This window comes from Polypterus senegalus, chromosome 13, assembly GCF_016835505.1.
Source record: "Polypterus senegalus isolate Bchr_013 chromosome 13, ASM1683550v1, whole genome shotgun sequence".
Lineage (NCBI taxonomy): Eukaryota > Metazoa > Chordata > Cladistia > Polypteriformes > Polypteridae > Polypterus > Polypterus senegalus.
The window spans coordinates 108,133,280-108,160,377 of NC_053166.1; the positions used below are offsets into that span (position 1 = coordinate 108,133,280).

Genomic DNA, 27,098 nt, shown 5'->3' on the forward strand with positions numbered 1-27,098 from the left:
AACATTAAGGAGGGCACTGCACAGTACATAAACACACTGGTGTGTAAACAAACCTCTTCATTCAGCCTGTCATTATTCTGAACAATGCCTGACATTACTCTGAATGTAATTGTGACATATTGAAAATGGTATGATGGATTTTTAAAATTTATTTTAAAGGGCATTATATTATCAAATACTGGAGATCTTCCTTACTGCCCAGTGATGTATGTGTGTAGAGCTCAAGAATTGTTTGCACTCTTGCTTGATAAATAAAAATCTGAACACATAATGATCTATATGCCACCATCAACATGTACTGGGATTTCTCTGTCTAACTTTGATTACCTGTATGAGTGTGTGTTCAAATAAATATTAATGTTTGAAGGGTAAGTGGAAGACCATTTCTGGAAGATATAAATCACACTATGAACAGATCGTTTGTTCTAGGGAACCATACTTAATTTTTTTATTTAAAAAAAAACCCAGAGTATTGTATAGTCATATAAGAATTGGAAGATTTATATTTATCTACGTATGAACTTTATAAATTCTACCTGAACATTGCTCACCTGATCTATCGCAAGCTACTTGATGTAGTAGTGGCTTAGGAATTACCGCGGCAGCGAAATCTTGTCGGTTCAACGCTTGCCTTCGCTGTACTGTGTGTCAATGCGACTCACGTAACCTGAGTGTTCCAGCTGTTAAAAATCTGATCTAAACCGCCTCGGGCGTCATCCAAAGTAATCGAGAAGGGTCTAACTGCAGCCCGCATTGGAGAAATCAGGACAGCGACGCCAGTGGTATGCGCATACTAACCAATGAACGGTTACCGCACATCGCAGTGGCGTAGAGAGATTGCGTGTAAAGTAAGCGCCCGCCTTTACTTAGGAGCCATTGTGTGTGTTGCACAAATTCCGGAGCAGTGTGTTGGAGCTGCAGCGGATTTTTTTTTCGAGTGAGTGGCACCTTATTTTAAATAAAATGCCAGTGTGTATGCAGCCTGGAGGACTGATATTATGTTTACGTATCTGAATTGTTGTGAATGCTTGCGAACACCAGAAATGGAATATGCTTTCTGTAAGAAAATTATGTTGAGCTCATCATTGCGAGTGAATGCCATCGAAGGCGTGACACAGTTCTGTTTTTTAATACTGTAAATCACTTAGCTTTGAGTAATTATACCTGAATATAAACATTACTGAAAGTACTTAGGCATGCCAATAAACAGTAGATACAAAATGTCTACGGAAACAAAATAAACGGTGCAAATCCGATAGCAAAAGTGTGGGTAGCTATAGCCTGCCAGGCAAGTGACCCTGTGGCTTAGTGTGTAACCCAAAATCGAAGCTAATGACATAGATTCATTTAATACAGACTCCAAACTAAAGTCAAAACTGATAAGATATGAAGGAGAAAACCAATAAAAAGATAATATTCCAGAATCGACCATTATAGCGTAGTGTCTGATTGGAGCTGACTGGTTTGTTTTGGCCATAGATTCACTAATAGGAGGGATATCATCCATAAATTTGGTTGTGTGTAATAAAATATGATAGGACATAATTTTATGTTACAATGTGTAATGAATTGTGTTTAGTTTTTTCAGTTTTTAGTTTTTTAATAAATAAGTGTACATTAAAATAAGTCTATCCACTTACTCAGCATAATCAGATTGTATGTTCATGTTTGTTCAGTACCCTGATAAAATGCAGGAACCAATGCTGCATAGGGAGCTACTTCATCCCAAGGCACATTTGCTTATCCATATTTATTCAAATGTGCCAAGTTAAGTGTCCCTTGTCAACACGTCTGAAGGTTCTCCTAATGTGGAGGAAAAAACTGAAGTATGTGGAGAAAAACCTAAAAGGGCACATGCGTAATAAGAATGGACCACGCTTCCAACCCATCAGAAATTGAAATATTTTTTTTAAGCACTCAGACTAACATTTGTGCATGAATGGGTGCAGTTGGGGCTGTACAAGTTGCAAGAAAGTTTGGGATATCCTGACAGTCCAGCTGCAATATAGACACAATGTATTATTTTGGTATACAAAGATGGTATTTCTTATTATACAACAAATTTTCATATCAAAGGTGTATCATGTGGAGATTTCATTATCATTAAGTTCTTAAATAATTGCGCAAGTAATGTGATGTGTTGGAGAAGCTAATGCACATTTTTATGGCTTTGTGTTAATTGTGTGTTTGATCAAAATATACTTGAAATCAAAGTGGTGATTAGTATTTATGACAGTTACTAATTAAATAACCAACAGCATTTTGAACATTTACTTCATTAAATTAATAATTTTAAAAGCAAATATATTCTGGTTATGGCAGTTACTGTAATTTTCTGTTTCTAAAACTACAGTTCAAATTGTTATTCTGTTTTAATGTTTTCTTATATTTAACTAGTGCCATACAAATCACTTTTGCATAGTTGTTACCATATAGCTTCATGTTTAGGCTCACAAATATATGGGGACTGAAAAAGTAACCTTGATGGTTCACAGTACAGTTCCTCAAACTTTAGACCACTCTGACCACAGACATTTCAGGTTATTTTCATAACTAGTCAAAGGTGCTGCCTGTAGGGAAGTAAGTAACATGTCATTCATTGTAAAAGATGTATTGCCTGCTTGATCTTTCAGTTGGTAAACCTTTATATGAGGCATAGGAAAAGGAGTCACCATTAAGTGGCCACAGGATTTTGGCAAGTTATGTTTAGTTTATATGCATTTTAATTTAAAATGATCATCTATCCAAATATGAAGTAACAAATTACACAAATATGTAAATTCTAAAGTGATACCAATATTTTTTGTATTCTACCAACTGATTATATATACTGTATATATATATATATATATATATATATATATATATATATATATATATATGCTATATACAATTTTCTGCTTTTAATTTAAATCAAACTGTAACCAGTCATTCTATATTGTTTGATAATTTTTAATTAGTATAGCCATTTCTATATGTTTTGGATAAAAGCAAGTTACTTGGTTTGATTCATTGTTTCTTATGAATTATGAATTGAGGTCTAGTGCTGCCTGTCTGCTTATTATCTGCTTCATACAGGGCTGTTTCTAGCTTTTTTGGTGGCCCTATACAAGATTCTGTTCTGTCCCTATTTTTTAAAACTACGATGGGGGAGTTCAGGCCCTTTAAAATGATCCATGCTGATGCATCAGACTGTTACATTTTAAGAAGAAAACAGTCCAGATTTGTAAAGATAAAATTCAAGTTAATGATCTCAAGTTGACCCAAGCAATTTAAAACTACAGAAAATGACAATAAAAGGTAAACAATGAGGTTTCTCTATATCCATTGAATTCAACAGAAGTAGCATGTTCCTTAAATTCTCAATTATGTTACATTAATGCAGAAATGTATTTTTTTAAACAAATATAACTAAACATTGCAATATACAGTGCCCTTTTAAAGCATGCACCCAATTTCAAAGTTGTCACTTTCAGACTTCTGCTTTTATCTCTTTAAAGTAATAAAAACAAGAGAAAATTAATGATGTAGAGAGAGAGGATCATTATGATCACAGCAGTCAGAGGGAGAGAAAGAGATGGATAGGCAGAGAGGTGAGTATCAAGGCACTGCACAGCTTACAATTAAAAGATTTACCCATTGTGGTGGCAGAAGTACAAAAAAAGCATTGCTTAAATAAAAGTGCAAGTCCTCATCTATAAAAATACTCTAAGTTAATCTTATTTACTCAAGTAAAAGTATAAAAGTACATGTTCTTAATTTACTTTTGAGTATAAAAGTAAAAACTTCCTTTAGTTGAAAATTGCTCTGATTAACAATCAGGTATAAGAAAGATGTTTAATAATTATATATATATATATATATATATATATATATATATATATATATATATATATATATGTCTCTCAACGTAACTAAAAATCTGTTTTGCGTACTCATGTGCTCACCATATTTAGATTAACTTTGTAGCCTATCCCAATTATGTCATTGAAAAATCATATTTCTCTGATACTCATAGTTTATTTTAATTGGATTTTAGTTATTGTTTTAATAATCAATACATCCAAATGGCAAGTCAAACACGTTCATGTGAACATGCTTACCTCTATGTGTTTTTTTAAGATCAGAAGGTAAATTTTGAACGCTGTCACCTTGTGCTTTTATGGCTGGCACAAAAGACAGCGCATTCACCAAGGCTCGTTTTTGTGCCAACCACTTGTATGGGGCATATTTTCTGACCTACTTGTATCTTTGATCTCATTAATAAGTTTAGTGTTGCTTGGCATTTATTTGACTATATGTTCACTGTTTAAATCATCACAGTTGCTACCTGTGCTGTTTCTCTTTTGTTCTCTCCTGCTTTTTTGTTAGATAGATAAATAGATTGATACTTCATTAATCCCCAAGGGGAATTCACATACTCCAGCAGCAGCATACTGATAAAAACAATATTAATTAATGAAGGATAAAAATACAGTGCAAGTTAAAAAATGCAAGGTGGAGAGTGCGAGGCAGGTATAACAGACAATAACATTGTTTAATGTTAACGTTTACCCCCCTGGGTGGAATTGAAGAGTCACATAGTGTGGGGGAGGAACGAACTCCTCAGTCTGTCAGTGGAGCAGGACAGTGACAGCAGTCTGTCGCTGAAGCTGCTCCTCTGTCTGGAGATGATACTGTTCATTGAATGCAGTTGATTCTCCATGATTGACAGGAGCCTGCTCAGCATCCGTCGCTCTGCCACAGATGTCAAACTGTCTAGCTCCATGCCTGCAATAGAGCCTCACTTTCTCTTTTCTCTTTAGTTTCTTTCCTACAAGCTTAATGTTTAGTATACAAAGAAATCAAAGATATAAAATGCTAAAATAAATAATAGGATAGTCCCTCAGTTTTGCATGAATATGTGAATACTACAATTATCTGACCTAGATTCCCCTGTTTTTTGGACACAAACTTATTAGTAAGATAGTAAATTGTGGATATTTTTTATTGTAGGGAGCGCAGATTTGTTTCCTTGAAATGTAATGAGTTAAAGTAAAAAGTCTCAAACAAATAAAATACTCAAGTAAAGATACAGATAGCCTACATGAAAATTCTATTTAGGAACAGTAACAAAGCCAGTTGTTTTACTTTGTTACTTCCCAACTCTAATACACTGCGACATTGTTAAGAAATTTATTCTGTGCACATTTTTCTTCTTCAGGTTTCTTCTTTCTACGTTTTTCAGCACAGGAGGGATAAGCCAGTTTTGATGCCATCTTAGGTATCAATTAGTTTTTGGTTACTGCTATTTTCCTTCTCATGTGATGTGTGGCTGTCAGTGAGTCATCCCTTTCATACCTGTTGGTAGACATCACTCATTGCGCGACACAACAGCCTAGTGGGAATCATTGATTTTTTTTACCCCACAAACATAAGCCAAAACTTCCCTATCATTACAGCTTAGTTTTGTATATATCATACATTTAATTTTTAAGCCTGCAAATGCTTTATCAAATACATGATGGACCTTAACTGGCTACAAACAGACAGGCAATGTTAATACTCCCCAGATAAATTGAGGCTGTACTTGCAACTTTGGAGCCCCATGCATCTGCATAGTCTGTATATAGCAAGAAGCAGCACTGGCTTCATGTTCTGCTTTAGGATTCTGGCATATATATTCAACAGCCTGTCTGAGCCATCTTCTTTTGTAGATTGTTTGTGCCCGATGATACTATGTTACACCCCCTGTATCATTTTTATTTCAGAATCTTGTTTTGCTCAGCTGTGCATGTAAAATGTCTAGGGCATATTGTTTTGTGCATTTGCCAAATTGACAGTCATTATATCTTGTTTCTACATTGTGCTCCATGCTGAATGTCATTTACTGGTTTGTTCATGACTTTAAATGCTATGTTTTTTGTTGTTTTAAGCCCACATTCAGATTCACCACTCTTGCTGATAGATTGTAGTGAAGAATCAATCAAAGCTGGAATTTCAGGCAGTTTACAAGACAGGAAACAGGCTATAGGATGCCTTTACTGACAACAGTAATCTGTGTGGCTGTACCAGTGCACCTGATCCATCATAGTGGGAAAATGGAGTGATTCTTAATTGTAAGAGGAATCCTAGAGGCGGATGCTCTGGGTGCTTTAATATAATACAATGACGGTGGGAGACAGCAAGAATGACTCCTCACAACATGTGTGGTTCCCTGCTATATTGTGTGGTAGTGGTCAGTCTACTTGCGCGTTGTCTAACTCTTTAAACAGAACCTGGGACTCTGGACAGCAGGACACCTGTTGCTTATAGTTCAAGCTCTGGCAAGGTAGCCTATGGATTCTGGAAGGCATTTTTTATTCTAATAATAATAATATAATTGTATAATCATACTATTATTACTATTATTAATATATGCTATGTTATCTTGGTTGACTCTTTCAAAGACTGGATAGGCCCCTCTAAAACAGTACTATTCTGGTAAGATTAAGTCTTACCTTCATGAAAAACCTCATGCATCTCTACTGTTTTCTCTACTCTACTGTATTTGTTACCCCCTAGGGACATAATTGAGAGGCAGTTATACAAATGACATAAACCTTTTTGTCAGCACAGAGCATCATTCTTAGTATTCTAATGAATTGAATAAGTGACAATATACAAACAAGCATTTTTTTAAACATACCAATTATTGTCTGTAAAGAGTTGAGAATACAATAATCTTGAATTGATTAGGCTTGTAGTCAGCCGCTCAAATCAAAAATTTAGAAGTGACCTTGGACACAGACTTGGAGTTTACAGATCAATTCAAGAATGTTAATAAAACTGTATTTTATCATTTGCAGTCATGTTAAAAAGTAAATTCACTCCATGAAATGTTTTTTTCTTTTTAATATATTTGGACATATCAAGATTTGATCTTCATTTAAACAGAACCTATAGCTAAAGGTGATATAATAATAGCATGCCACATTTACATTGTATAGTCTATTGTATAATTTAAAAAAAACATAAATGCAAATTTCACAAGTTTGAAAACAAATATACCCCGACATATATTACTACCTTAAATATCTAAAATTAGAATCAGGTGCACCAGAACCAGTTCAAGTAATTAAAATGTCATTAGAGAGGACCTTAGAGGAACCTGTCTTATTTAATCCTTTGACATTTACTTTGTTTTGCTCTTTGTTGTTGAAACCTTCAGAAAAAAAGCTTATAGATGCAGGCAGAGCCACATCAGAAAAATTGATGCTGGTTTGTTTGCCAAAATATGAACATTTCATGCCTTTATCTTTGAGGGACTGTTTGTACTTGTCTTTGTTTTGCTGTTAGAAATGACCAGTTACATTTGATGTTATATTTTTCCCCTCTTGTTCATACATGTTTAGTAATAAATAGAAAGTGGAATATTTCTTGGTATTTTGAGTTATATACAATAATGTCAGTAAAGTCCAAAACATATACCGCATATACATATATAAACATTACTTTGCTTTCTTCCTTCTTGACTTGGTCAGTTCTTCTAAATCACCTCATGATTCCATACTCACTGGTTAAGAACATAAGAAGTTTGACAAATGAGAGTAGAACTTTCAGAACTTCAGTGTTGTTAGATTAACTAAATGCTAACTTTTTAAAAAGCATCTGGACAAGATACTTTTAAAGTATCAAGGTTCCCCATCTACTATATGACTTGGTAGTTTGTACTGGACTATTACAATTCTTTGTGTCAAGAAGTGCTTACCATGAGTCTTAAATTTGCTTTCCCTCAATAACCATAGGTGCTTTTTAAGCAAAAAGCAATAGCTTAATCAGCTTTATCCTTGCCTTTAAAAACTTTCATAACCTCTGCATTCAGACTGCTCTGCTCAAAACTAAAATGGTTCAATTTCCTGAGCTGCATTATGCTATTTTTGTAGCATGGTGACCAGAACTGCACAAGTGTTCCAGACTAGCACATTATACAGTTTGAGTGTAATGTCCCATTATTTATATTGAACAATTTTTACAATATAATGCACTCTTTCATTTTCTTTGTAATTGCTTCTGCATCGCACCTAAATGATCATTCAATGTCAACCGCTAAATCCTTTTCAGCGGTTGCTTCTTGCCCTGCTGTACTTTGTACTGTATTTACATTAAACTTAATTTTACAAGTGTTCTACTGGTTTTAAAGATTTTCCAAATCTTTTTGAATTGCTTTTACTGCCTCCTCCACTAGGCAATATCTCTCCAGCTTTAGTGTCATCTGTGAATTTCCCAGGTTTATTAACTATATCAGAAAGTATGTCAGTGTCCAAAGACAAACCCCATCTTAACTCCACTGATGACTTCATCCCTTGTGGAACATTCTTTTATTCATACATTGTATTTCCAACAATCCAGTTGATGCCAGAATCCACTAGTTCTTTATGGAACTGTATCAAAGGCTTTTTGAAACTCTAAAGTATGTCACAAATTTTGCTTTTGTTTTTTATCCCAGTTGCCTGTTCAAAAACGTCTAACAGATTGGTTTATCTGGAGCTTCCTCATAAACCCAATACTGGCTGTTATTTTTTATTATAATTTCCACAAGTTTGCATGGTATAGAAATAAAGCTTATTTGTCTGTAATTACTTGAATCTATTTTGTCTGCTTTTTTGTGGTTTAGAGTCATATTTGCAAGTTTTCTGTTATCAGGTCTCTCTTTCATTTCACAAGTTATTGTTAGAATATGCTTAATAAATGTTTAATTTCTGTACAACTAGTAAAATTTTGTTATTCAATTTCTTGAGGGTCTTGAAGTACATCTGAGAGAATGGATCATGAATATTCTGTTTTAAAATGTGTAAATTTTGAGATTCTATTTTCTTCTTCTTTAACAAATACTTTAATAATTGTCTTGTTCTTTTTTTTACATGAGTAGAACCGGAAAGAGTTTGACATTTGTTTTGCCTTCAACAGCAATTCTGTTTTCGGTTTCTCTTTAGACCTTTCAGATGCTTTTTTTAGTGTCTTGCACTGCTTGATATTTCTTTAAATCTGAATTTTTTGGCTGTTTGCTAATTTTCATCTGGTGTGAGGATGGCTTTTAAACCCCATCTCCTGTGACATCTGGACCAAGCTTCCGAATGGCTTGTGAAGTTAGTTGGTAGTCTATAAGTTTGCAGGTTTAACAAACCAAGGTGCTCTGAGGCAACTGCCCCAACTGAAACTCACTGTCCCATGGTTCATTCAAAAAGCCAGGTTTGTAAGCTAAGCCCTGGTCTGCCTGTTCTCTTAAAGAAACAACATGGTCTTCAATATCACATGCAGCATCAGTGTTCTGCAACCTGCCAGCCTGGAGAATTTGTGTTGGTATGCTGTTATTATTTATAGCCAGTCTTTCTGCCTTCTACTGGCACCCTCATCCATCCATCTGTAACAACTACAGTTACATCATACCCCCCCTTTTTCTTTTTCCTTTGACAGTGTGGTTTCCTTTTGCTCTACATGAGTCTTGGCTGATCCATCCTTTGTTCTGTATTTAAGCTTGGTGCCATCTCTGCCCCAGCAAGTTGTAGTTTTGTAGTCATTGGTATTTATAGTGAAACAGTACCTATACTTATAACATTTTGGCCAAGGAAACTATTATTAAAAGCATAATAAATAATATGTTACCCAGTTTAACACATATTTATTATCTCAAAAATATAAAAATTATTTTACCTTCAATGCCATACATTACTGGCTGGCACCAATGATAAAACTGACTTGTGATGTGTACCAAAAAGAGAGTAGCATGTATTTTGTACTACTTTTTTTGCAAGTTTTTTGTGTAAATCATTTAATAATACTAGTTAATGGCATTATCTTCATGAGACTGGGTTTGTATCTTGACTTGGTCATTATGTAAATGAAGCTTATTATGTTCTAGTACATTTTGTTGAGTTTACACTTGGTAACCCATGATTTTCACTATTTCTAAAGGTGTGTATGTGTTCTTTTAATTGGTGGCTCTGAACTTGCTCAGTGTGAAAGAGAGTGATTATGTTTTTTTCCAAGTAATTAGAAACATGCTATGAAAACATACATATATTTTGGTATCTGTAATGCATTATACATTTGATTTAAACCAGATTTAGAGAGGCATTTCTTATTTCTCTCTTCCAACTTATTATCAAAATTGTCTGATGATTCTTATGCAAATACAAAATCATGCAAAGACAAGGTACATTTTTCAGTAGCCAAATAACATAACAAAGGGTTTTAACACAAGAAAGGAATCAAGTGTCTTTGTAAAAAATATACTTTTTTAATGTTACAGAAAAAGTTCTTCTCCTGCTGGGAAGTTCTGCTCATTCATTCGACAATGTGGCGTGTTAAACATCACAGTAAAATGAATGCAATTAAATTGCACTTAAAAAGAGGAAAACTTGCAGAACACGTATGTTATCTCCAGACAGTCATTCTTTGGAGGACTGGCATCATATTGAGTGTGTATAATATCTGTTTAAAGCATCTTGAAGTTAGCAATTGTTTAATTGATTAAACGGGGATCAGGCAGTGTTTCACCTTTTTTTGTCACCATAAAGTCAAAGTTGAAGGTTCTGTCCCTTATCTGGCTAAAGAGTATTTTATATTGAACTCTACTGTTAAAGTCAAGCTTTCCAGTTGACATTCTGCTTTAGAGTAGGATCAAGCCACATAACATATACAATTTTCGCTACACTTGGTCATTGTGTGATGTTCATTTATGAGTATTATTGCAGCCTGATGTAAAATTACCTAGACTTGCACATAGTATTTTTCTAAAGCAACATTTTTCCTGTAGATTTCTGTTATATTTTGAATGTAGAAAGTATCTGGTTTTGGAGAGGGTTGAATTATAGTCATATATATTCTTTTATGTCTCAAAAGCATGTCAGGGAAGACCTCATCAAAGAAAAAAATGCCCGAAAATGACATTCACAGTGATGTGGTTGTCAAAGAAAATGTGCGGAGAAAAGCAGAGGAAGCTCTTTCGGAGCCTGAAGCAAGCTCCCAGGGTGAAGCGAAAAGACACTGTGCTGGAAGTGCTGAGGTATCTAGTTATACAGATTTATTTAATTTTTGTTGTTGATTAAAAATTGCTTAATGTTTATTTATTATGTAAATTTACAGGGAATTGAAAAAAAAAAGTGAATTATTTTTAACCATGTTTAATATACCGTTGTATGTTAACAGTGTAAGCAGCCATTTAGTTGTTAACATATTCTCTTTTGTGACCTAAAGAGAACGCAGAAGAACAAATTCTGACCACCACTTATTAAGCAATTTATAACATTCAGCTAAAATAACTGGGAACATTTCAGGCAACTTTCATGAATGCTATGCTGCTTCAAAAAAACATGACTAATTATTTTTACAGAATGCATATTACAAAATGTAACACACAAAGACCATATGATATGCATTCATTATTTTATTTTTATTTTTACTTTATATTTTTTAATATTCAAGGTATTGCTATAGTACTTGGAATAGTAATGCTACCTCATAGCTTTGGAGTCTTATAATTTAAATATTAGCCAAGGCTCTTTTTCCCCATGTTTGTTTCTGTTTTCTGTCATATCCTAAAGAAGTCCTGGTTAGGTTGATTAGCTGATTGTCAGTAAGTGAGTATGCAATTTATGGTTTATAGGTTTGTAGGGTCATTAATGTCATGGTTCCTTCCTACTTTGTGCCACATTCTTTCTATATAGAATATGATCCCACCACAGCCTGTATTAATATAAGCAAGTTAACAGAATGAATAAATGAATGTTCAGTTATCCCTGTTTCTGCCAAATATATAAATGTAATAGTATTTTTCCTACGTTTCTCCTGCTATTAACTGGCATAAGAAAGTTAATAAAATGAATGAATGCATTTTCACTTACCATAGTACAGTATGTTCTGGATTTATAATTATAATATTTAAATGTGCGGTGGGTTGGCACCCTGCCCAGGATTGGTTCCTGCCTTGTGCCCTGTGCTGGCTGGGATTGGCTCCAGCAGACCCCCGTGACCCTGTCTTCGGATTCAGCGGGTTAGAAAATGGATGGATATTTAAATGCTATCCTATTTTGAAGCCTTGAATAATGTGTTTGGCTATTTTTTTTGTATTTACAATATTAAATGTTTTGATTTTGTATTTACCTGCAATAATAAAACTGATTTTTCAGGAAACATGGTGACATACAATCCATCCGGAAAGTATTCACAGCGCATTATTTTTTCCACATTTTGTAATGTTACAGCCTTATTCCAAAATGGATTAAATTCATTTTTTTCCTCAGAATTCTACACACAACACCCCATAATGACAATGTGAAAAACTTTTACTTGAGGTTTTTGCAAATTTATTAAAAATAAAAAAACTGAGAAATCACATGTACATAAGTATTCACAGCCTTTGCTCAATACTTTCTCGATGCAACTTTGGCAGCAATTAAAGCCTCAAGTCTTTTTGAATATGATGCCACAAGCTTGGCACACCTATCCTTGGCCAGTTTCGCCCATTCCTCTTTGCAGCACCTCTCAAGCCTTCATCAGGTTGGATGGGAAGCGTCGGTGCGCAGCCATTTTAAGATCTCTCCAGAGATGTTCAATCGGATTCAAGTCTGGGCTCTGGCTGGGCCACTCAAGGACATTCACAGAGTTGTCCTGAAGCCACTCCTTTGATATCATGGCTGTGTGCTTAGGGTCGTTGTCCTGCTGAAAGAAAAACCGTCGCCCTAGTCTGAGGTCAAGAGCGCTCTGGAGCAGCTTTTCATCCAGGATGTCTCTGTACATTGCTGCAGTCATCTTTCCCTTTATCCTGACTAGTCTCCCAGTTCCTGCCGCTGAAAAAAATCCCCACAGCATGATGCTGCCACCACCATGCTTCACTATAGGGATGGTATTGGCTTGGTGATGAGCGGTGCCTGGTTTCCTCCAAACGTGATGCCTGGCATTCACACCAAAGAGTTCAATCTTTGTCTCATCAAACCAGAGAATTTTGTTTCTCATGGTCTGAGAGTCCTTCAGGTGCCTTTTGGCAAACTCTAGGCGGGCTGCCATGTGCCGTTTACTAACGAGTGGTTTCCTTCTGGACACTCTACCATACAGGCCTGATTGGTGGATTGCTGCAGAGATGGTTGTCCTTCTGGAAGGTTCTCCTCTCTCCACAGAGGACCTCTGGAGCTCTGACAGAGTGACCATCAGGTTCTTGGTCACCTCCCAGACTAAGGCCCTTCTCCACCGATCGCTCAGTTTAGATGGCCGGCCTGCTCTAGGAAGAGTCCTGGTGGTTTCGAACCTCTTCCACTTACGGATGATGGAGGCCACTGTGCTCATTGGGACCTTCAAAGCAGCATAAATCTTTCTGTAACCTTCCCCAGATTTGTGCCTTGAGACAATCCTGTCTCGGAGGTCTACAGACAATTCCTTTGACTTCATGCTTGGTTTGTGCTCTGACATGAACTGTCAACTGTGGAACCTTATATAGACAGGTGTGTGCCTTTCCAAATCATGTCCAGTCAACTGAATTTACCATACCTGGACTCCAATTAAGCTGCAAAAACATCTCAAGGATGATCAGGGGAAACAGGATGCACCTGAGCTCAATTTTGAGCTTCATGGCAAAGGCTGTGAATACTTATGTACATGTGCTTTCTCAATTTTTTTATTTTTAATAAATTTGCAAAAATCTCAAGTAAACTTTTTTCACGTTGTCATTATGGGGTATTGTGTGTAGAATTCTAAGGAAAAAAATTAACTTAATCCATTTTGGAATAAGGCTGTAACATAACAAAATGTGGAAAAAGTGATGCGCTCTGAATACTTTCGGATGCACTGTATATATATATATATATAGATAGATATAGATATATATATATAGATATATATAAATATAAAAATATATATATATATATATATATATATATATTGTGGAGGACCGCCGGCTTCTCATGCCGGTCCTCACCTCCAGGCCGCCAGGAGGAGCCCTCCCGACAGCAGGATAGTGCCCCGAGGTCCAGCAGGGCCTCATGGACTTTGTAGTATTTATACACAGCCCTGCTGGATACGTTGAGGGCCACCAGGAGTCGCGGTGGGGGGTGGTGGGGGGGTTTAAGCACTGGTGAACTCAGCAACGCAAAAAGACCTGGACGTCCACGAAAGACAACAGTGGTGGATGAGCGCAGAATCATTTCCATGGTTAAGAGAAACCCCTTCACAACCAAGTGAACAACACTCTCCAGGGGGTAGGCGTATCGATATCCAAGTCTACCATAAAGAGAAGACTGCATGAAAGTAAACGCAGAGAGTGCACTGCAAGGTGCAAGCCACTCATAAGCCTCAAGAATAGAAAGGCTAGATTGGACTTTGCTAAAGAACATCTAAAAAAGCCAGCACAGTTCTGGAAAAACATTCTTTGGACAGATGAAACCAAGATCAACCTCTACCAGAATGATGGCAAGAAAAAAGTATGGAGAAGGCGTGGAACAGCTCATTATCCAAAGCATACCATATCATCTATAAAACACGGTGGAGGCAGTGTGATGACTTGGGTGTGCATGGCTGCCAGTGGCACTGGGACACTAGTGTTTATTGATGATGTGACACATGAGTTGTTCAGAGACATACTGTCTGCTCAAATCCAGCTAAATGCAGTCAAATGGATTGGGCGGTGTTTCACGATACAGATAGACAATGACCCAAAACATACAGCCAAAGCAACCCAGGAGTTTATTAAAGCAAAGAAATGGAACATTCTTGAATGCCCAAGTCAGTCACCTGATCTTAACCCAATTGAGCATGCATTTCACTTGTTGAAGACTAAACTTTGGACAGAAAGGCCCACAAACAAACAGCAACTGAAAGCTGCTGCAGTAAAGGCCTGGCAGAGCATTAAAAGGAGGAAACCCAGCATCTGGTGATGTCCATGAGTTCAAGACTTCAGGCTGTCATTGCCAGCAAAGGGTTTTTAACCAAGTATTAGAAATGAACATTTTATTTCCAGTTATTTAATTTGTCCAATTACTTTTGAGCCCCTGAAATAAAGGGGTTGTGTTAAAAAAATACTTTAGTTGCCTGACATTTGTATGCAATCTTTTTGTTCAACCCGCTGAATTAAAGCTGAAAGTCAGCATTTCAACTGCATCTGAGTTGTTTCATTTAAAATTCATTATGGTAATGTACAGAACCAAAATTTTAAAAAAAAGTTGTCTCTGTCCAAATATTTATGGACCTAACTGTGTGTGTATATATATATATATATATATATATATATATATATATATATATATATATATATATATATATATATATATATATATATATATATATACTGCTCAAAAAATTAAAGGAACACTTTTAATGAGAGTATAGCATCAAGTCAATGAAATTTCTGAGATACTGATCTGGTTAGTTAAGTAGCAGAGGAGGTTGTTAATCAGTTTCAGCTGCTTTGGTGTTAATGAAATTAACAACAGGTGCAGTAGAGGGGCAACAATGAGATGGACCCCAAAACAGGAATAGTTTAACAGGTGGAGGCCACTGACATTTTTCCCTCCTCATCTTTTCTGACTGTTTTTCACTAGTTTCACATTTGGCTACAGTCAGTGTCACTACTGGTACCATGAGGTGATACCTGGACCCTACAGAAGTTGCACAGTCCAACTTCTCCAGAATGGCAGATCAATATGTACCATTGCCAGAAGGTTTGCTGTGTCTTCTAGGACAGTCTCAAGGGCATGGAGGAGATTCCAGGAGACAAGCAGTTACTGCAGAAGAGCTAGACAGGGCCATAGAAGGTTCTTAACCCATTAGCAGGACCGGTATCTGCTCGTTTGGGAAAAGCAGAACAGGATGAGCACTGTCAGAGCCCTACAAAATGACCTCCAGCAGGCCACTGGTGTGAATGTCTCTGACCAAACAACCAGAAAGACTTCATGAGGGTGACCCAAGGGCCCCATGTCCTCTAATGGGCCCTGAGCTCACTGCCCAGCAGCATGCAGCTCGATTGGCATTCGCCATAGAATACCAGAATTGGCAGATGCACCACTGGTGCCCTGTGATTTTTACAGATGAGAGCAGGTTCACCCTGAGCACGTGACAGAAGTGAAAGGGTCTGGAGAAGCCATGGAGAACATTATGCTGCCTGTAACATCATTCAGCATGAGCAGTTTGGTGGTGGGTTAATGATTGTCTGGGGAGGCATATCCATGGAGGGTCACACAGACCGCTACAGGCTTGACAAAGGCACCTTGGCTGCCATTAGGTATCAGGATGAAATCCTTGGACCCATTGTCAGACCCTATGCTGGTACAGTGGCTCCTGGTGCACGACAATTCCTGGCCTCATGTGGTGAGAGTATGCAGGCAGTTCCTGGAGGATGAAGGAATTGATACCATTGACTGGCCTCCACACTTTCCTGACCTAAATCCAATAGAACACCTTTGGGACATTATGTTTTGGTCCATCCAATGCCACCAGGTTGCACCTCAGACTGTCCAGGAGCTCAGTGATGCCCTGGTCGAGATCTGGGAGGAGATCCCCACAACACCATCTGTCGTCTCATTAGGAGCATGCACCGATGTTGTCAGGCATGTATACAAGAACACAGGGGCCATACAAACTACTGCGTACAATTTTGAGTTGCTGCAATTAAATTTTGGCAAAATGGACTAGCCTGCCACATAATGTTTTCACTTTGATTTTTGGGGTGTCTTTGAATTCAGGGCTCTGTAGGTTGATCATTTTCATTTCCATCAAACAATGTGGCATCCTTTCATTCCTAACACATTACCCAGTCTATATCAGTATAGATATCCAGGAGGATTTCTTTTCCCCATTGAGATCTGATGTGTTTTCAAAGTGTTCCTTTAATTTTTTTGAGCAGTTTATTTATATCTGTATCTCTCTCTCTCTCTCTCTCTGTATATATATATATATATATATATATATATATATATATATATATATATATATATATATATATATATATATGTGTGTATGTGTGTATATATATATATATATATACTAGGGTGCTTTGCTCGCCCACCCCCAGGTTTCGTTTACCGGATATACAATTTAAAGAGATTGTTATTTTCATGGGAATTGTTACATATGCATTATTTTCACTTTTGCTTTAAAACTTTTGTAAAAACAATACTTGTCATTTATTTCTGGCCCCGGGTATGGTTAAATCTTTCTCGCAGGACATATAACGCTGCTTGTGTTGTGAAGGGGGTGGTGGTGGCTGAATGCATGCTAAGGAGATGCAATTGGATCATCTGCTGTCTTTCTGCTGCTGCTGCTGGCGAGCTGTGTGTTCTTTTTGTCACGCTGCACGTCGATCATTTAAAAGCCTGTACAGCAGGTGACCTTTTGCCACTTCGTGTCTCTGCTGCTCGCGTTGTGAAGGGGGGCTGAACGCATGCTAGGGCTGCTGGCTAGTTGCTGCCGTCGAGCTGCGTTTTCTACTTGTCGCACTTTGCATCGATCAATTCAAAGCCTGCACTGCAGCTGTTCTTTTGCCACTTTGCGTCTCTGCCGCTCGCGTTGTGAAGGGGGTTGGAGTGGGGGCTGAACGCACACTAAGGAGCAGCAGTCGGATCATCTGCTGGCTTTCTGTTGTTGATGCTGGCAAGCTGCGTGTTCTGCTTGTTGTTGTTTTAAAAGCTGGGAACACATGATATCTGTCTGCCAAAAGCATTCCAACAACTGCTTGATGTTAGATGTCCGTGAACTTGTTTTAAATGTTGTCTCACTGCCTTGTCTCGAGTGATGTTAAAGTGTCTCTCTCAGGACGCCAAATTGTCTTCGCGTGACATTAAAGTTTCTCTTGCGGGATGTCAAATTGTCTTCCGAGAAGATCACGTCTCATCTCCCTTCCAGGATTTTTTTTATAATAGATATATATATATATATATATACTGTATATATATATAGTATATATATATATATATATATATATATATATATATATATATATATATAGTATTTATATATTGCTTAAAGTACTGATGATCTATGATGATCCCTTTCTTAAAATTGGCTGGCTAGGGATTTTTTACGCTTTCTAGTCAAAAAGGCTAAAATGTTTGTTCCCTGATTTTTTTGAACCTCTTCTCTCCCCTTGAGTTTAATATGGTGGGAGTTTAGAAAGTCCCAAAGTGGGAAAATATATGGTACAGTATTTCATAATCTAGGTATAATGTTTTTTATAAGCTAATTAACTAAAACTTTGGAAAAGATAATAAAGCATAATTAAGATATGACTTAGGTGTTAAGCTTGCAAACACATAAAAGGCATTTGCCTCTTCTTTTTTATTGTTTTGAATAGCTTGTGTAACCACCAAGGTGAAAAATTGAAGTAAATAAATGAGTTTTAGTCAAATGCTGGGAACACCTGCTCAGGCTATGAGATAATGGTGACAAGTTTTGGTCAAATGATGTCTATGAGGTAATGATGGAAAAGTGTTTGTACATTAGGAGGCGCAATGTAAAAACACAATGTTAATTAAGATGATACAAAGATGATAAAAAATAATATAAAAGAAGAACTTTGTGCTATATTGAGAGGCTTGCTCTGCGGACTAAGACACGGCTTGTTACTTTGTAATAAAGTCTTTTGTGCAATTTCATCTAATCTCAAGACTGTTTTTTTCTTTTCTGAAGAAGAGCTCTCTCCATCACATTACCAATGCTATCTGCTTGAGTTTTCTGAAGTTCAAGATTTTTTTTAATGTGTTTCCTCTGCACTTATTGCAGCACTGTAATAATGCAGTAGACGATCAGATGACTGCAGACTGTAAGATGGAGACAGACCGTGAGAAATGCAAGTCTCCATTAGCTCCTTTGAAATGGGTTGTGGCAGATGACAGAACCATCAAAATCAAGGAAGAATTCCAAGTTCGGCCTGGAGAAACATTGCCACAGTCAGGTGAGTTGCAGTGTTCCGTTTGTATGTTTAGATTACAGGGTATTTAATTGAGTATTTGTACATTTGTCTGGTGTCCGTTGTTTAGGTGGCTTGTTTTTAAAGTTGAGGTCATTAAGATAGGAGGTTGGGGTTACTATCAGGTTTAGGATACTCTGTATTACCAAATAGGAATTTTTATAGGCTTTTATAGGTTAAATCAAATTTATGAGTAATTTCAAAACTTCAAATGGTCAAAGTGCCATTCAGTCACATTTTATAGCACTTCCACTATCAGCAGCATCTAGGCTTATGGGATTGGGTGAAATAATATAGCTGTATTCTTTAAGTTAAGGATGTAGCCACTTTCTATGCCTGCCTTAGAGAAGCAAAGACTACATTTGCAGGGTTCAAAGCATGTAGTCTTATGTATGCAACATAAGTAAACTACAGTAAATGATGTAATGAATGCTTGAAAGGAATCCAAAACGTGTTATCTGTACGTTTATTCCTATGCAAAGTAAAGTGAGATAGTGAGTGGTATATACAATTAAGTAAAAACCAAACCTTTTAATGTCAGACCAATGAATAAAAAATAGTGATTATGCAACAGTAGTGGTGATAGCCTGTTTCACCTCTGCACCAGCCGAATATACACCTTCTCCTCTAAAATAAGGAATTTTGATATTTCCAACATCCATGAATTCTTCCTCATTCTCACTGGACAGGGATACATCTGCAATCACAGCAGTTGTGTGCAGTATTGCGCAGATAACCTCAGTGTAGCATGGCTGAGGTGAAAATCTGATGCTACCTGATGATTTATAAAGATGGCAGAAGCATATTTTTCACCCTTGGGGTGGGTTTGGTGATGTGCTGCATTGTATTGTTCTTCTGCTGCTGTATCAGAGTTAGTTAAAGGTTTCAACAGCTATGCATGATGGGGATACCCCTACTACCCCATAGCTATCTACCACCAAACATGTCTTATCTTGACTTCTGATACATTGCCAAATGTCCCAGACCAATTTGCTTTAATAAAAAGTGTGACTAGGTACCAATAGCTGAGAATAGGCTGAGAGTATAAATGAGTGTCAGCTACAATCCAGTGATTTCACTTAAATAATGTGAAAGTGTTGAATTTGCAACATTGTGGTTACGCAGACACAAAATTTAATGATTATGTGAGTAGGTTTTCTTTATCGCTGCTGTACTTTCTGTCCCCAGACTCCTCTACTTCCGGTCCTTCTCCCTTTCTTTTACTTTGCTTCTCTCCATTAACCTATTGTAATGCTGAAAGTGTCTCTGTCAAAGTAAATCTAGCTGCAACCCCAGAACACAGATTTTTAAACATTTTAAACTTTTAAATGTGTTACTGTTAACAGAAATGATTATTTATATGCAGTAAAGTCCTACAAAAATGATATGATATTTCATCATGAAAGTTGTACCAATTAGTGTAGTATAAATGTTAGTATTCTATATTTTCAGAGATTTTTTTTTATTGTCTTCTTACTATAATTTGGAAGTTACGTATTTCATACGTTTATCTTTTCTTTGGTGTTTAATCCCTTATGCATTAAGGGGCATTTGGCATTATTGTGCCTAAATTACATACCTAAAATAAATGGCTGTAACTCTGCTTATGTAATATGTCAGCTATCACTATGCCAAGTTTAGATGTCAGAACCCATGGCATTTCAAAGTTATACTGTTTTGCACAAGGTGCTGCCCTGTTTGGAAACATAGTGTAACTTTTTGAAAACATTTAGTCACTTGCACCTAAACAATCGCTCAAAACAAGCATTTGACTTGCCAATGTATGTTATTTTATATTTAGAAAAAATATACATATGCACACAGTTCATGTCACTCTGAAGCAGCAAGGCAACAATTTGTAACTATATAGGTATAATTATGTACTCATCCAAACCTTTACTTTCCAAATTATTTTTCATGCCTGTCCTTGAAACAATTTTGTCTACCACAAGACACAGAGGAAGCTTACATTTTGTACAATAGATTGTGGTTTCTGTGCTGCAATTTACAGTTGCAGTTGCCCCATAAATATTTATTTATTTGTTTTTCTTGATCGTGTTGCTTTTTTTCTTGCATGTCTAAAATAAACTAAGTGCATGCATACATTTTCACACCAGCTTCATCCAGTGTTGGGTTATGGGGTGGGTGGGGACAAAGCCTTTCCTGGTAGGCATGGAACAGAGCAAGTCATATAGACACACCCAAACCAGTACTTTTCAGCTATTTTTGAGTTGCAGGAGGCAAGCATATGAAACTTGTTCAGAGTATGACCAGCTCCCTACTTTTTCCCAGAAATGCTACCGAAGGAGCATTTGACTTTTTGAGACTTTTTATCCCACTTCTTATCGTGCTCCATTAAATCTTCCTAACCTGCTGGCTGCTGTTCGACTTTATTCCCCTTTTGTAATTGCACCTGCTTCTCCTTTCCCAGGGGGGTGACATTGCTGGGCAGAGCTGAGGGTGAAACAAGCATGCTTAGAAATGGGATAAAAAATACTTCACTGCACTGTCTATTTCTCTGGTGAAGAGGGGGTGGGGGATTATACTGTGAACAAGTGACTAGCTGCTATTTTTTTTCCTCCATATGCTGGCTCAAGCAGCATGATACAGTGGCATTAGGTTGGGTTGGTGAGGGGAGGTGGGTCTTTGTATGAAACTTCAAGAGGCACAAGTACAGCGTATCAATTACTCATCGCTCCACGAAGAAACAATGCCTGTACACTTAATCTGAAATTGAAAGAGCACTGCTCAGAAAACTAACAGGGAGAGCATGCAGCAGACAGCCTCTGGGTATGGTAATTGCACCCTTGCTTGGTGCATTAACTGTAAAACTCCAAGCAGCAAAGCATTCAAGTCATACTGAGCAGCACTTACAAATTAAGCATAGTCTCAGGACCTTCTCAATAAAGTCAAAACTTTCTACAGAATCTTACTCAAGTAATGTGTCACTTTATGTAAAAATGAGAGGTTACATAGGCATTATATATTTGTTGCTATTTATGTATAGATGTGACATGTAGTACAGATTACCAATCATAGACAACTACACACATCATCAGAATGCTCAGATCTCAGCTATCCAGTGGTCATGAGTCTTTCAATGTATGCATCTCGATGAAGGAGGGATATTTGATAAAAGCAGACTAACTCGGCTGTTACACATTGCTTGCCTTGGGCTATACCTATGTAAATCAGATATTTTAATAACGAAAGATATTTTGGGCATGGAAACTTATGATTTATTTGAAACAAGATACCTTTGGGTATGTAAAAATACCATTATTGCTTTTGATTGACTTGTTGGTTTTTGCAACATATACAAACCACTTTGAAATATGGCACTGTCCCATTGGAGGGGCACCTCTCACATAAGTGGTTAATGTCTGATATTAGTCTGTTGTCAAGGTTAATGGAAGATTTAGCCAATTAAGATGCACATATTGAATAAGAGAATCAGTCAAGGAATATATATATATATTAAAAAGGATTTAAAGGGCTACTTTAGTTACAAAGAGTTCTCAGAAGCACTCTTAAGTTAATGGTTGCTCTCAAGATGGAGTTTACCATGTTGTTAAGGTTATAATGCTTTCAGGAAATTCACCCCTGATTAGTTGCATAGGTCATTCCCTAGTCTTGTATATCAATAAGATCATCTTTAACCATATTTTGAGGTTTCTTAAATGTGGCCGCCAAGTTCTTTATTTTCTTTACAGGGAAAATGAATGGATCCTAAACATAACAACTGTTATATTGCAATTTTTCAGAATCAGTGTAAGAAAAATGCCTCTCTCATTTGACTCTAAATCCCTTTCACTCTCCTTTCTGAGTCCGTTCACATGTCTCAGTCTGAACTGTAACATAAGATTAGCATCTTACATTTCCTGTGCAGTTTTAGTTTTCTTTTTAGGCTTTCTACATTGCACACCTTTGTGATTGACATGTTTTCTTTTACCTTGCAACTGAGGATTTCGCCTTTTCAGATGAGCACTATAATCAATGAAGAATGTCTGATTAGTTTTCCAATTCTGAAATTTGTTGAAGAGTTTTCACCAACTTCGCCATATCACTTCATTGTGTACAACAAGGCTCATCAAGTAATGACATGAAGCTCAATGTAATAGTGACTGATTTAGAATAAAGTTGGCCATTTTAAACACAGTGTCAATTGCCCTTGTGAGTTGTTCTTCAGATAATTTACAGCATTAAACTTGTGCTTACCTGTCATTGCAGGAGCACCGTCTTTTGTAACTAATAAAAAGGTCATCAGTACTACATTCTACATTCATGTGTTTACAAACTTTATGAACTTGCCACGTCCTCACCATAAGTTCTGCTGTGAATCCATTTCAAATATAGTATCTCTTTTAATATTTCAGAAGCTTCAGAATTGGAGACATTGTACAGTTCTGTGTTTAGTTTGGCTGTACAATGTCTCCAGTATGTACAGATTGCAGTGTTATGTTTTAGTGTTTAGATTACATGGTCAAGTTAGTAAGTTATTTATTAAGTTAAGTGATAGTTCTGTATTTAGTGAGTATAATCTAGTGTTAAATTTTGCTTTGAGAGTTGTCACAGTGCCCAGCACCTGCAATTGGTGAGGAACACTGCAAAAACAAAACCCATTTATCCATCCATTATCCAACCCGCTATATCCTAACCACAGGATCACGGGGGTCTGCTGGAGCCAATCCCAGCCAACACAGGGCGCAAGGCAGGAAAGAAACCCTGGGCAGGGTGCCAGCCCACCGCAACAAAAACAAAAGTTTGTATTATTGTATTGTATTTTTGAGGTGGCAGTGGCAGATTTGCCATCTAGCTTACTTGTGTTGTGTTTATATATTATATTTACCCCATTTGTTGACAACCATTGGATGCCCAACCTAGCTGGAAGTGCTCTTTGAGATGCCATTCCCAAAATGTCTTCCACTTTTTTCTCCCTACAAGGTGTTTTTGGGAGTTTTTTTTCCTGTCTAGTAAGGGGGTAATGCTGAGGGGCTGTCAAAAAACAGGGCTTGTTAAAGCACATTGAGACATTGATTGTGTAATTTTGGGCTATACAAGAAATAAACTATTGTTGTTAGTGCAGTGGCATAGGCAATATTAGCTTTTAGCTGTATTGACATAGTCTCGTACATTTATATATTCTGTTGTGTTACTGTATCATTGCTGTTTGTCATGCCAGCTCTTTGATTCTTGTTGCTCATATCCTAAATCGCTGTTATATGGCTTGCTGTGCTTATCCAATTGCCACAATATTTCAGATGTAGCTATAATGACAGCCTGGGGCACAAGTAAACTAGCTTGCATAGTTTTCTGCTAAAATATGGCTGATTTCTTCAGTAAAATTAATTGAAGGTTCTTTCTGTCTGACCCAATAGGTAATTACAGTATATACATGATGCTACAGGCACTATAAGCAATGTAAAACTTGTTCTTGCATTTTGTAGTTGCAGGACAAGACAAAGTACTCCCCGTCCCTATAAAAGAGGAAGCTTCTGAACAAGAGCTTGTCCATGTGAAAGAGGAAAAAACTGAGAATGAACCACTCAGTCTCAAAAATGAGGTTCATGAATTGTTGACTGGCAGTATTAAACAAGAACTGACAGACCTAGTATTCAGTGAGGACTCAGAATATGAATTTCAACGACATGCTGATGAATCCTCAGAATGTATTGATGAAGAGCAGCAGGGAACGAGCTCAAGTTCCATTCCTGAGGACCAAGTGTCAAGTGGTGGCTTGGCCGTCCTCTACAGTGATATGAATTCAGAAGAGAACCCTACCAGTATCAACAGAGTGGATGAAAATTCATCTTCTATGATCTGTAAGGATACATAACTGATAGCAAGTTTTAAGGGTGTTGTGGGAGTGTGTTGAGTGACTGACAAATAGGCATTTAGACGTCTGTTTCTGTCAGATGTAATGATTAATTACTACAGCTGCAAAGAGTAGACATGTAAAACAACATATTTCAAGAGCTAGTTAACAATTAATGTCTTTTTTTCTCAGCAAAGAACACTTCCTTCCCCTGCCCTCATTGTAAGACTTGCTTCACTGGTGAACACTATCTTGAGAGACATGTAAAGAAAACGCACAGAGAGCAGTACCTGGAGCTACTGCGTAACCGAACAGGAGGTGCTGCCAAGACAGCTGGTAATGCATCTTCCTCGGTGAGTGGACTAGCTTACTTATAACACTGGGATGTTCTTATGATCATTTGAAATATCTAGGTACAATAGCAGTAAACCCTGGTTTGTGGCATGATTTATTGTGTATTAATTCATTAGACGTTATTGCATAACTTCCCCCACTGTATACAGCTATTTAGCAAATTACAGTCAATCCATATCTAGATATATTGATTTTCAGGGAACAAATTACATGACAGCCTCTTTAAAGGATATCCATCAAATATGCCTTATCCTGTTCCCTAGTAAGAGCAATTTATATTTAGGAACAGTACACTTGTCAAAAAACATATTTATATATATATATATATATATATATATATATATATATATATATATACACAGTGCATCCGAAAAGTATTCACAGCGCATCACTTTTTCCACATTTTGTTATGTTACAGCCTTATTTCAAAATTGATTAAATTCATTTTTTTCCTCAGAATTCTACACACAACACCCCATAAAGACAAAGTGAAAAAGGTTTACTTAAGGTTTTTGCAAGTTTATTAAAAATAAAAAAACTGAGAAAGCACATGTACATAAGTATTCACAGTCTTTGCCTTGAAGCTCAAAATTGAGGTCGGGTGCATCCTGTTTCTCCTGATCATCCTTGAGATGTTTAATTGGAGTCCACCTGTGGTAAATTCAGTTGATTGAACATTATTTGGAAAGGCACACACCTGTCTATATAAGGTCCCACAGTTGACAGTTCATGTCAGAGCACAAACCAAGCATGAAGTCAAAGGAATTGTCTGTAGACCTCCGAGACAGGATTGTCTCGAGGTACAAATCTGAGGAAGGTTACAGGAAAATTTCTGCTGCTTTGAAGGTCCCAATGAGCACAGTGGCGTCCATCATCTGTAAGTGGAAGAAGTTCAAAACCACCAGGACTCTTCCTAGAGCTGGCCGGCCATCTAAACTGAGCGATTGGGGGAGAAGGGCCTTAGGGAGGAGACCAAGAACCCGATGGTCACTCTGTCAGAGCTCCAGAGGTACTCTGTGGAGAGAGGAGAACCATCCAGAAGGAGAACCATCTCTGCAGCAATCCACCAATCAGGCCTGTATGGTAGAGTGTCCAGACGGAAGCCACTCCTTAGTAAAAGGCACATGGCAGCCCGCCTTGAGTTTTCCAAAACGCACCTGAAGGACTCTCAGACCATGAGAAACAAAATTCTCTGGTATGATGAAACAAAGATTGAACTCTTTGATGTGAATGCCTGGAGTCACGTTTGGAGAAAACCAGGCACCGCTCATCACCAGGCCAATACCATCCCTATAGTGAAGCATGGTGGTGGCAGCATCATGCTGTGGGGATGTTTTCAGCGGCATGAACTGGGAGACTAGTCAGGATAAAGGGAAAGATGACTGCAGCAATGTACAGAGACATCCTGGATGAAAACCAGCTTCAGAGCACTCTTGACCTCAGACTGGGGCGACAGTTCATCTTTCAGCAGGACAACGACCCTAAGCACACAGCCAAGATATCAGAGCAGTGACTTCAGGACAACTCTGTGAATGTCCTTGAGTGGCCCAGCCAGAGCCCAGACTTGAATCCGATTGAACATCTCTGGAGAGATCTTAAAATGGCTGTGCAACGACGCTTCCCATCCAACCTGATGGGGCTTGAGAGGTGCTGCAAAGAGGAATGGGCGAAACTTTCCAAGGCTAGGTGTGCCAAGCTTGTGGCATCATATTCAAAAAGACTTGAGGCTGTGATTGCTGTCAAAGGTGCATCGACAAAGGATTGAGCAAAGGCTGTGAATACTTATGTACATGTGATTTCTTTGTTTTTTTATTTTTAATAAGTTTGCAAAAACCTCAAGTAAACGTTTTCACATTGTCATTATGGGGTGTTGTGTGTAGAATTCTGAGGGAAAAAATGAATTTAATCCATTTTGGAATAAGGTTGTAACATAACAAAATGTGGAAAAAGTGATGCGCTGTGAATACTTTCTGGATGCACTGTATATATATATATATATATATATATATGCTGTATATA

At 37.2% G+C, this 27,098-nt stretch overlaps 1 protein-coding gene across 1 annotated transcript in view; it reads left to right on the forward strand.

The window, feature by feature from the left end:
• Positions 1–856: 856 nt before the first annotated feature.
• LOC120542334 overlaps positions 857–27,098 on the forward strand; it is a 56,065-nt gene continuing 29,823 nt past the window's right edge. The window contains exons 1-5 of the mRNA XM_039774715.1: positions 857–937; positions 10,864–11,026; positions 18,724–18,895; positions 24,358–24,732; positions 24,918–25,078. Of these exons, the coding sequence (XP_039630649.1) occupies positions 10,865–11,026; positions 18,724–18,895; positions 24,358–24,732; positions 24,918–25,078 (870 nt within the window). The 5' untranslated portion in view covers positions 857–937; position 10,864. The remainder of the gene's footprint in view (positions 938–10,863; positions 11,027–18,723; positions 18,896–24,357; positions 24,733–24,917; positions 25,079–27,098) is intronic.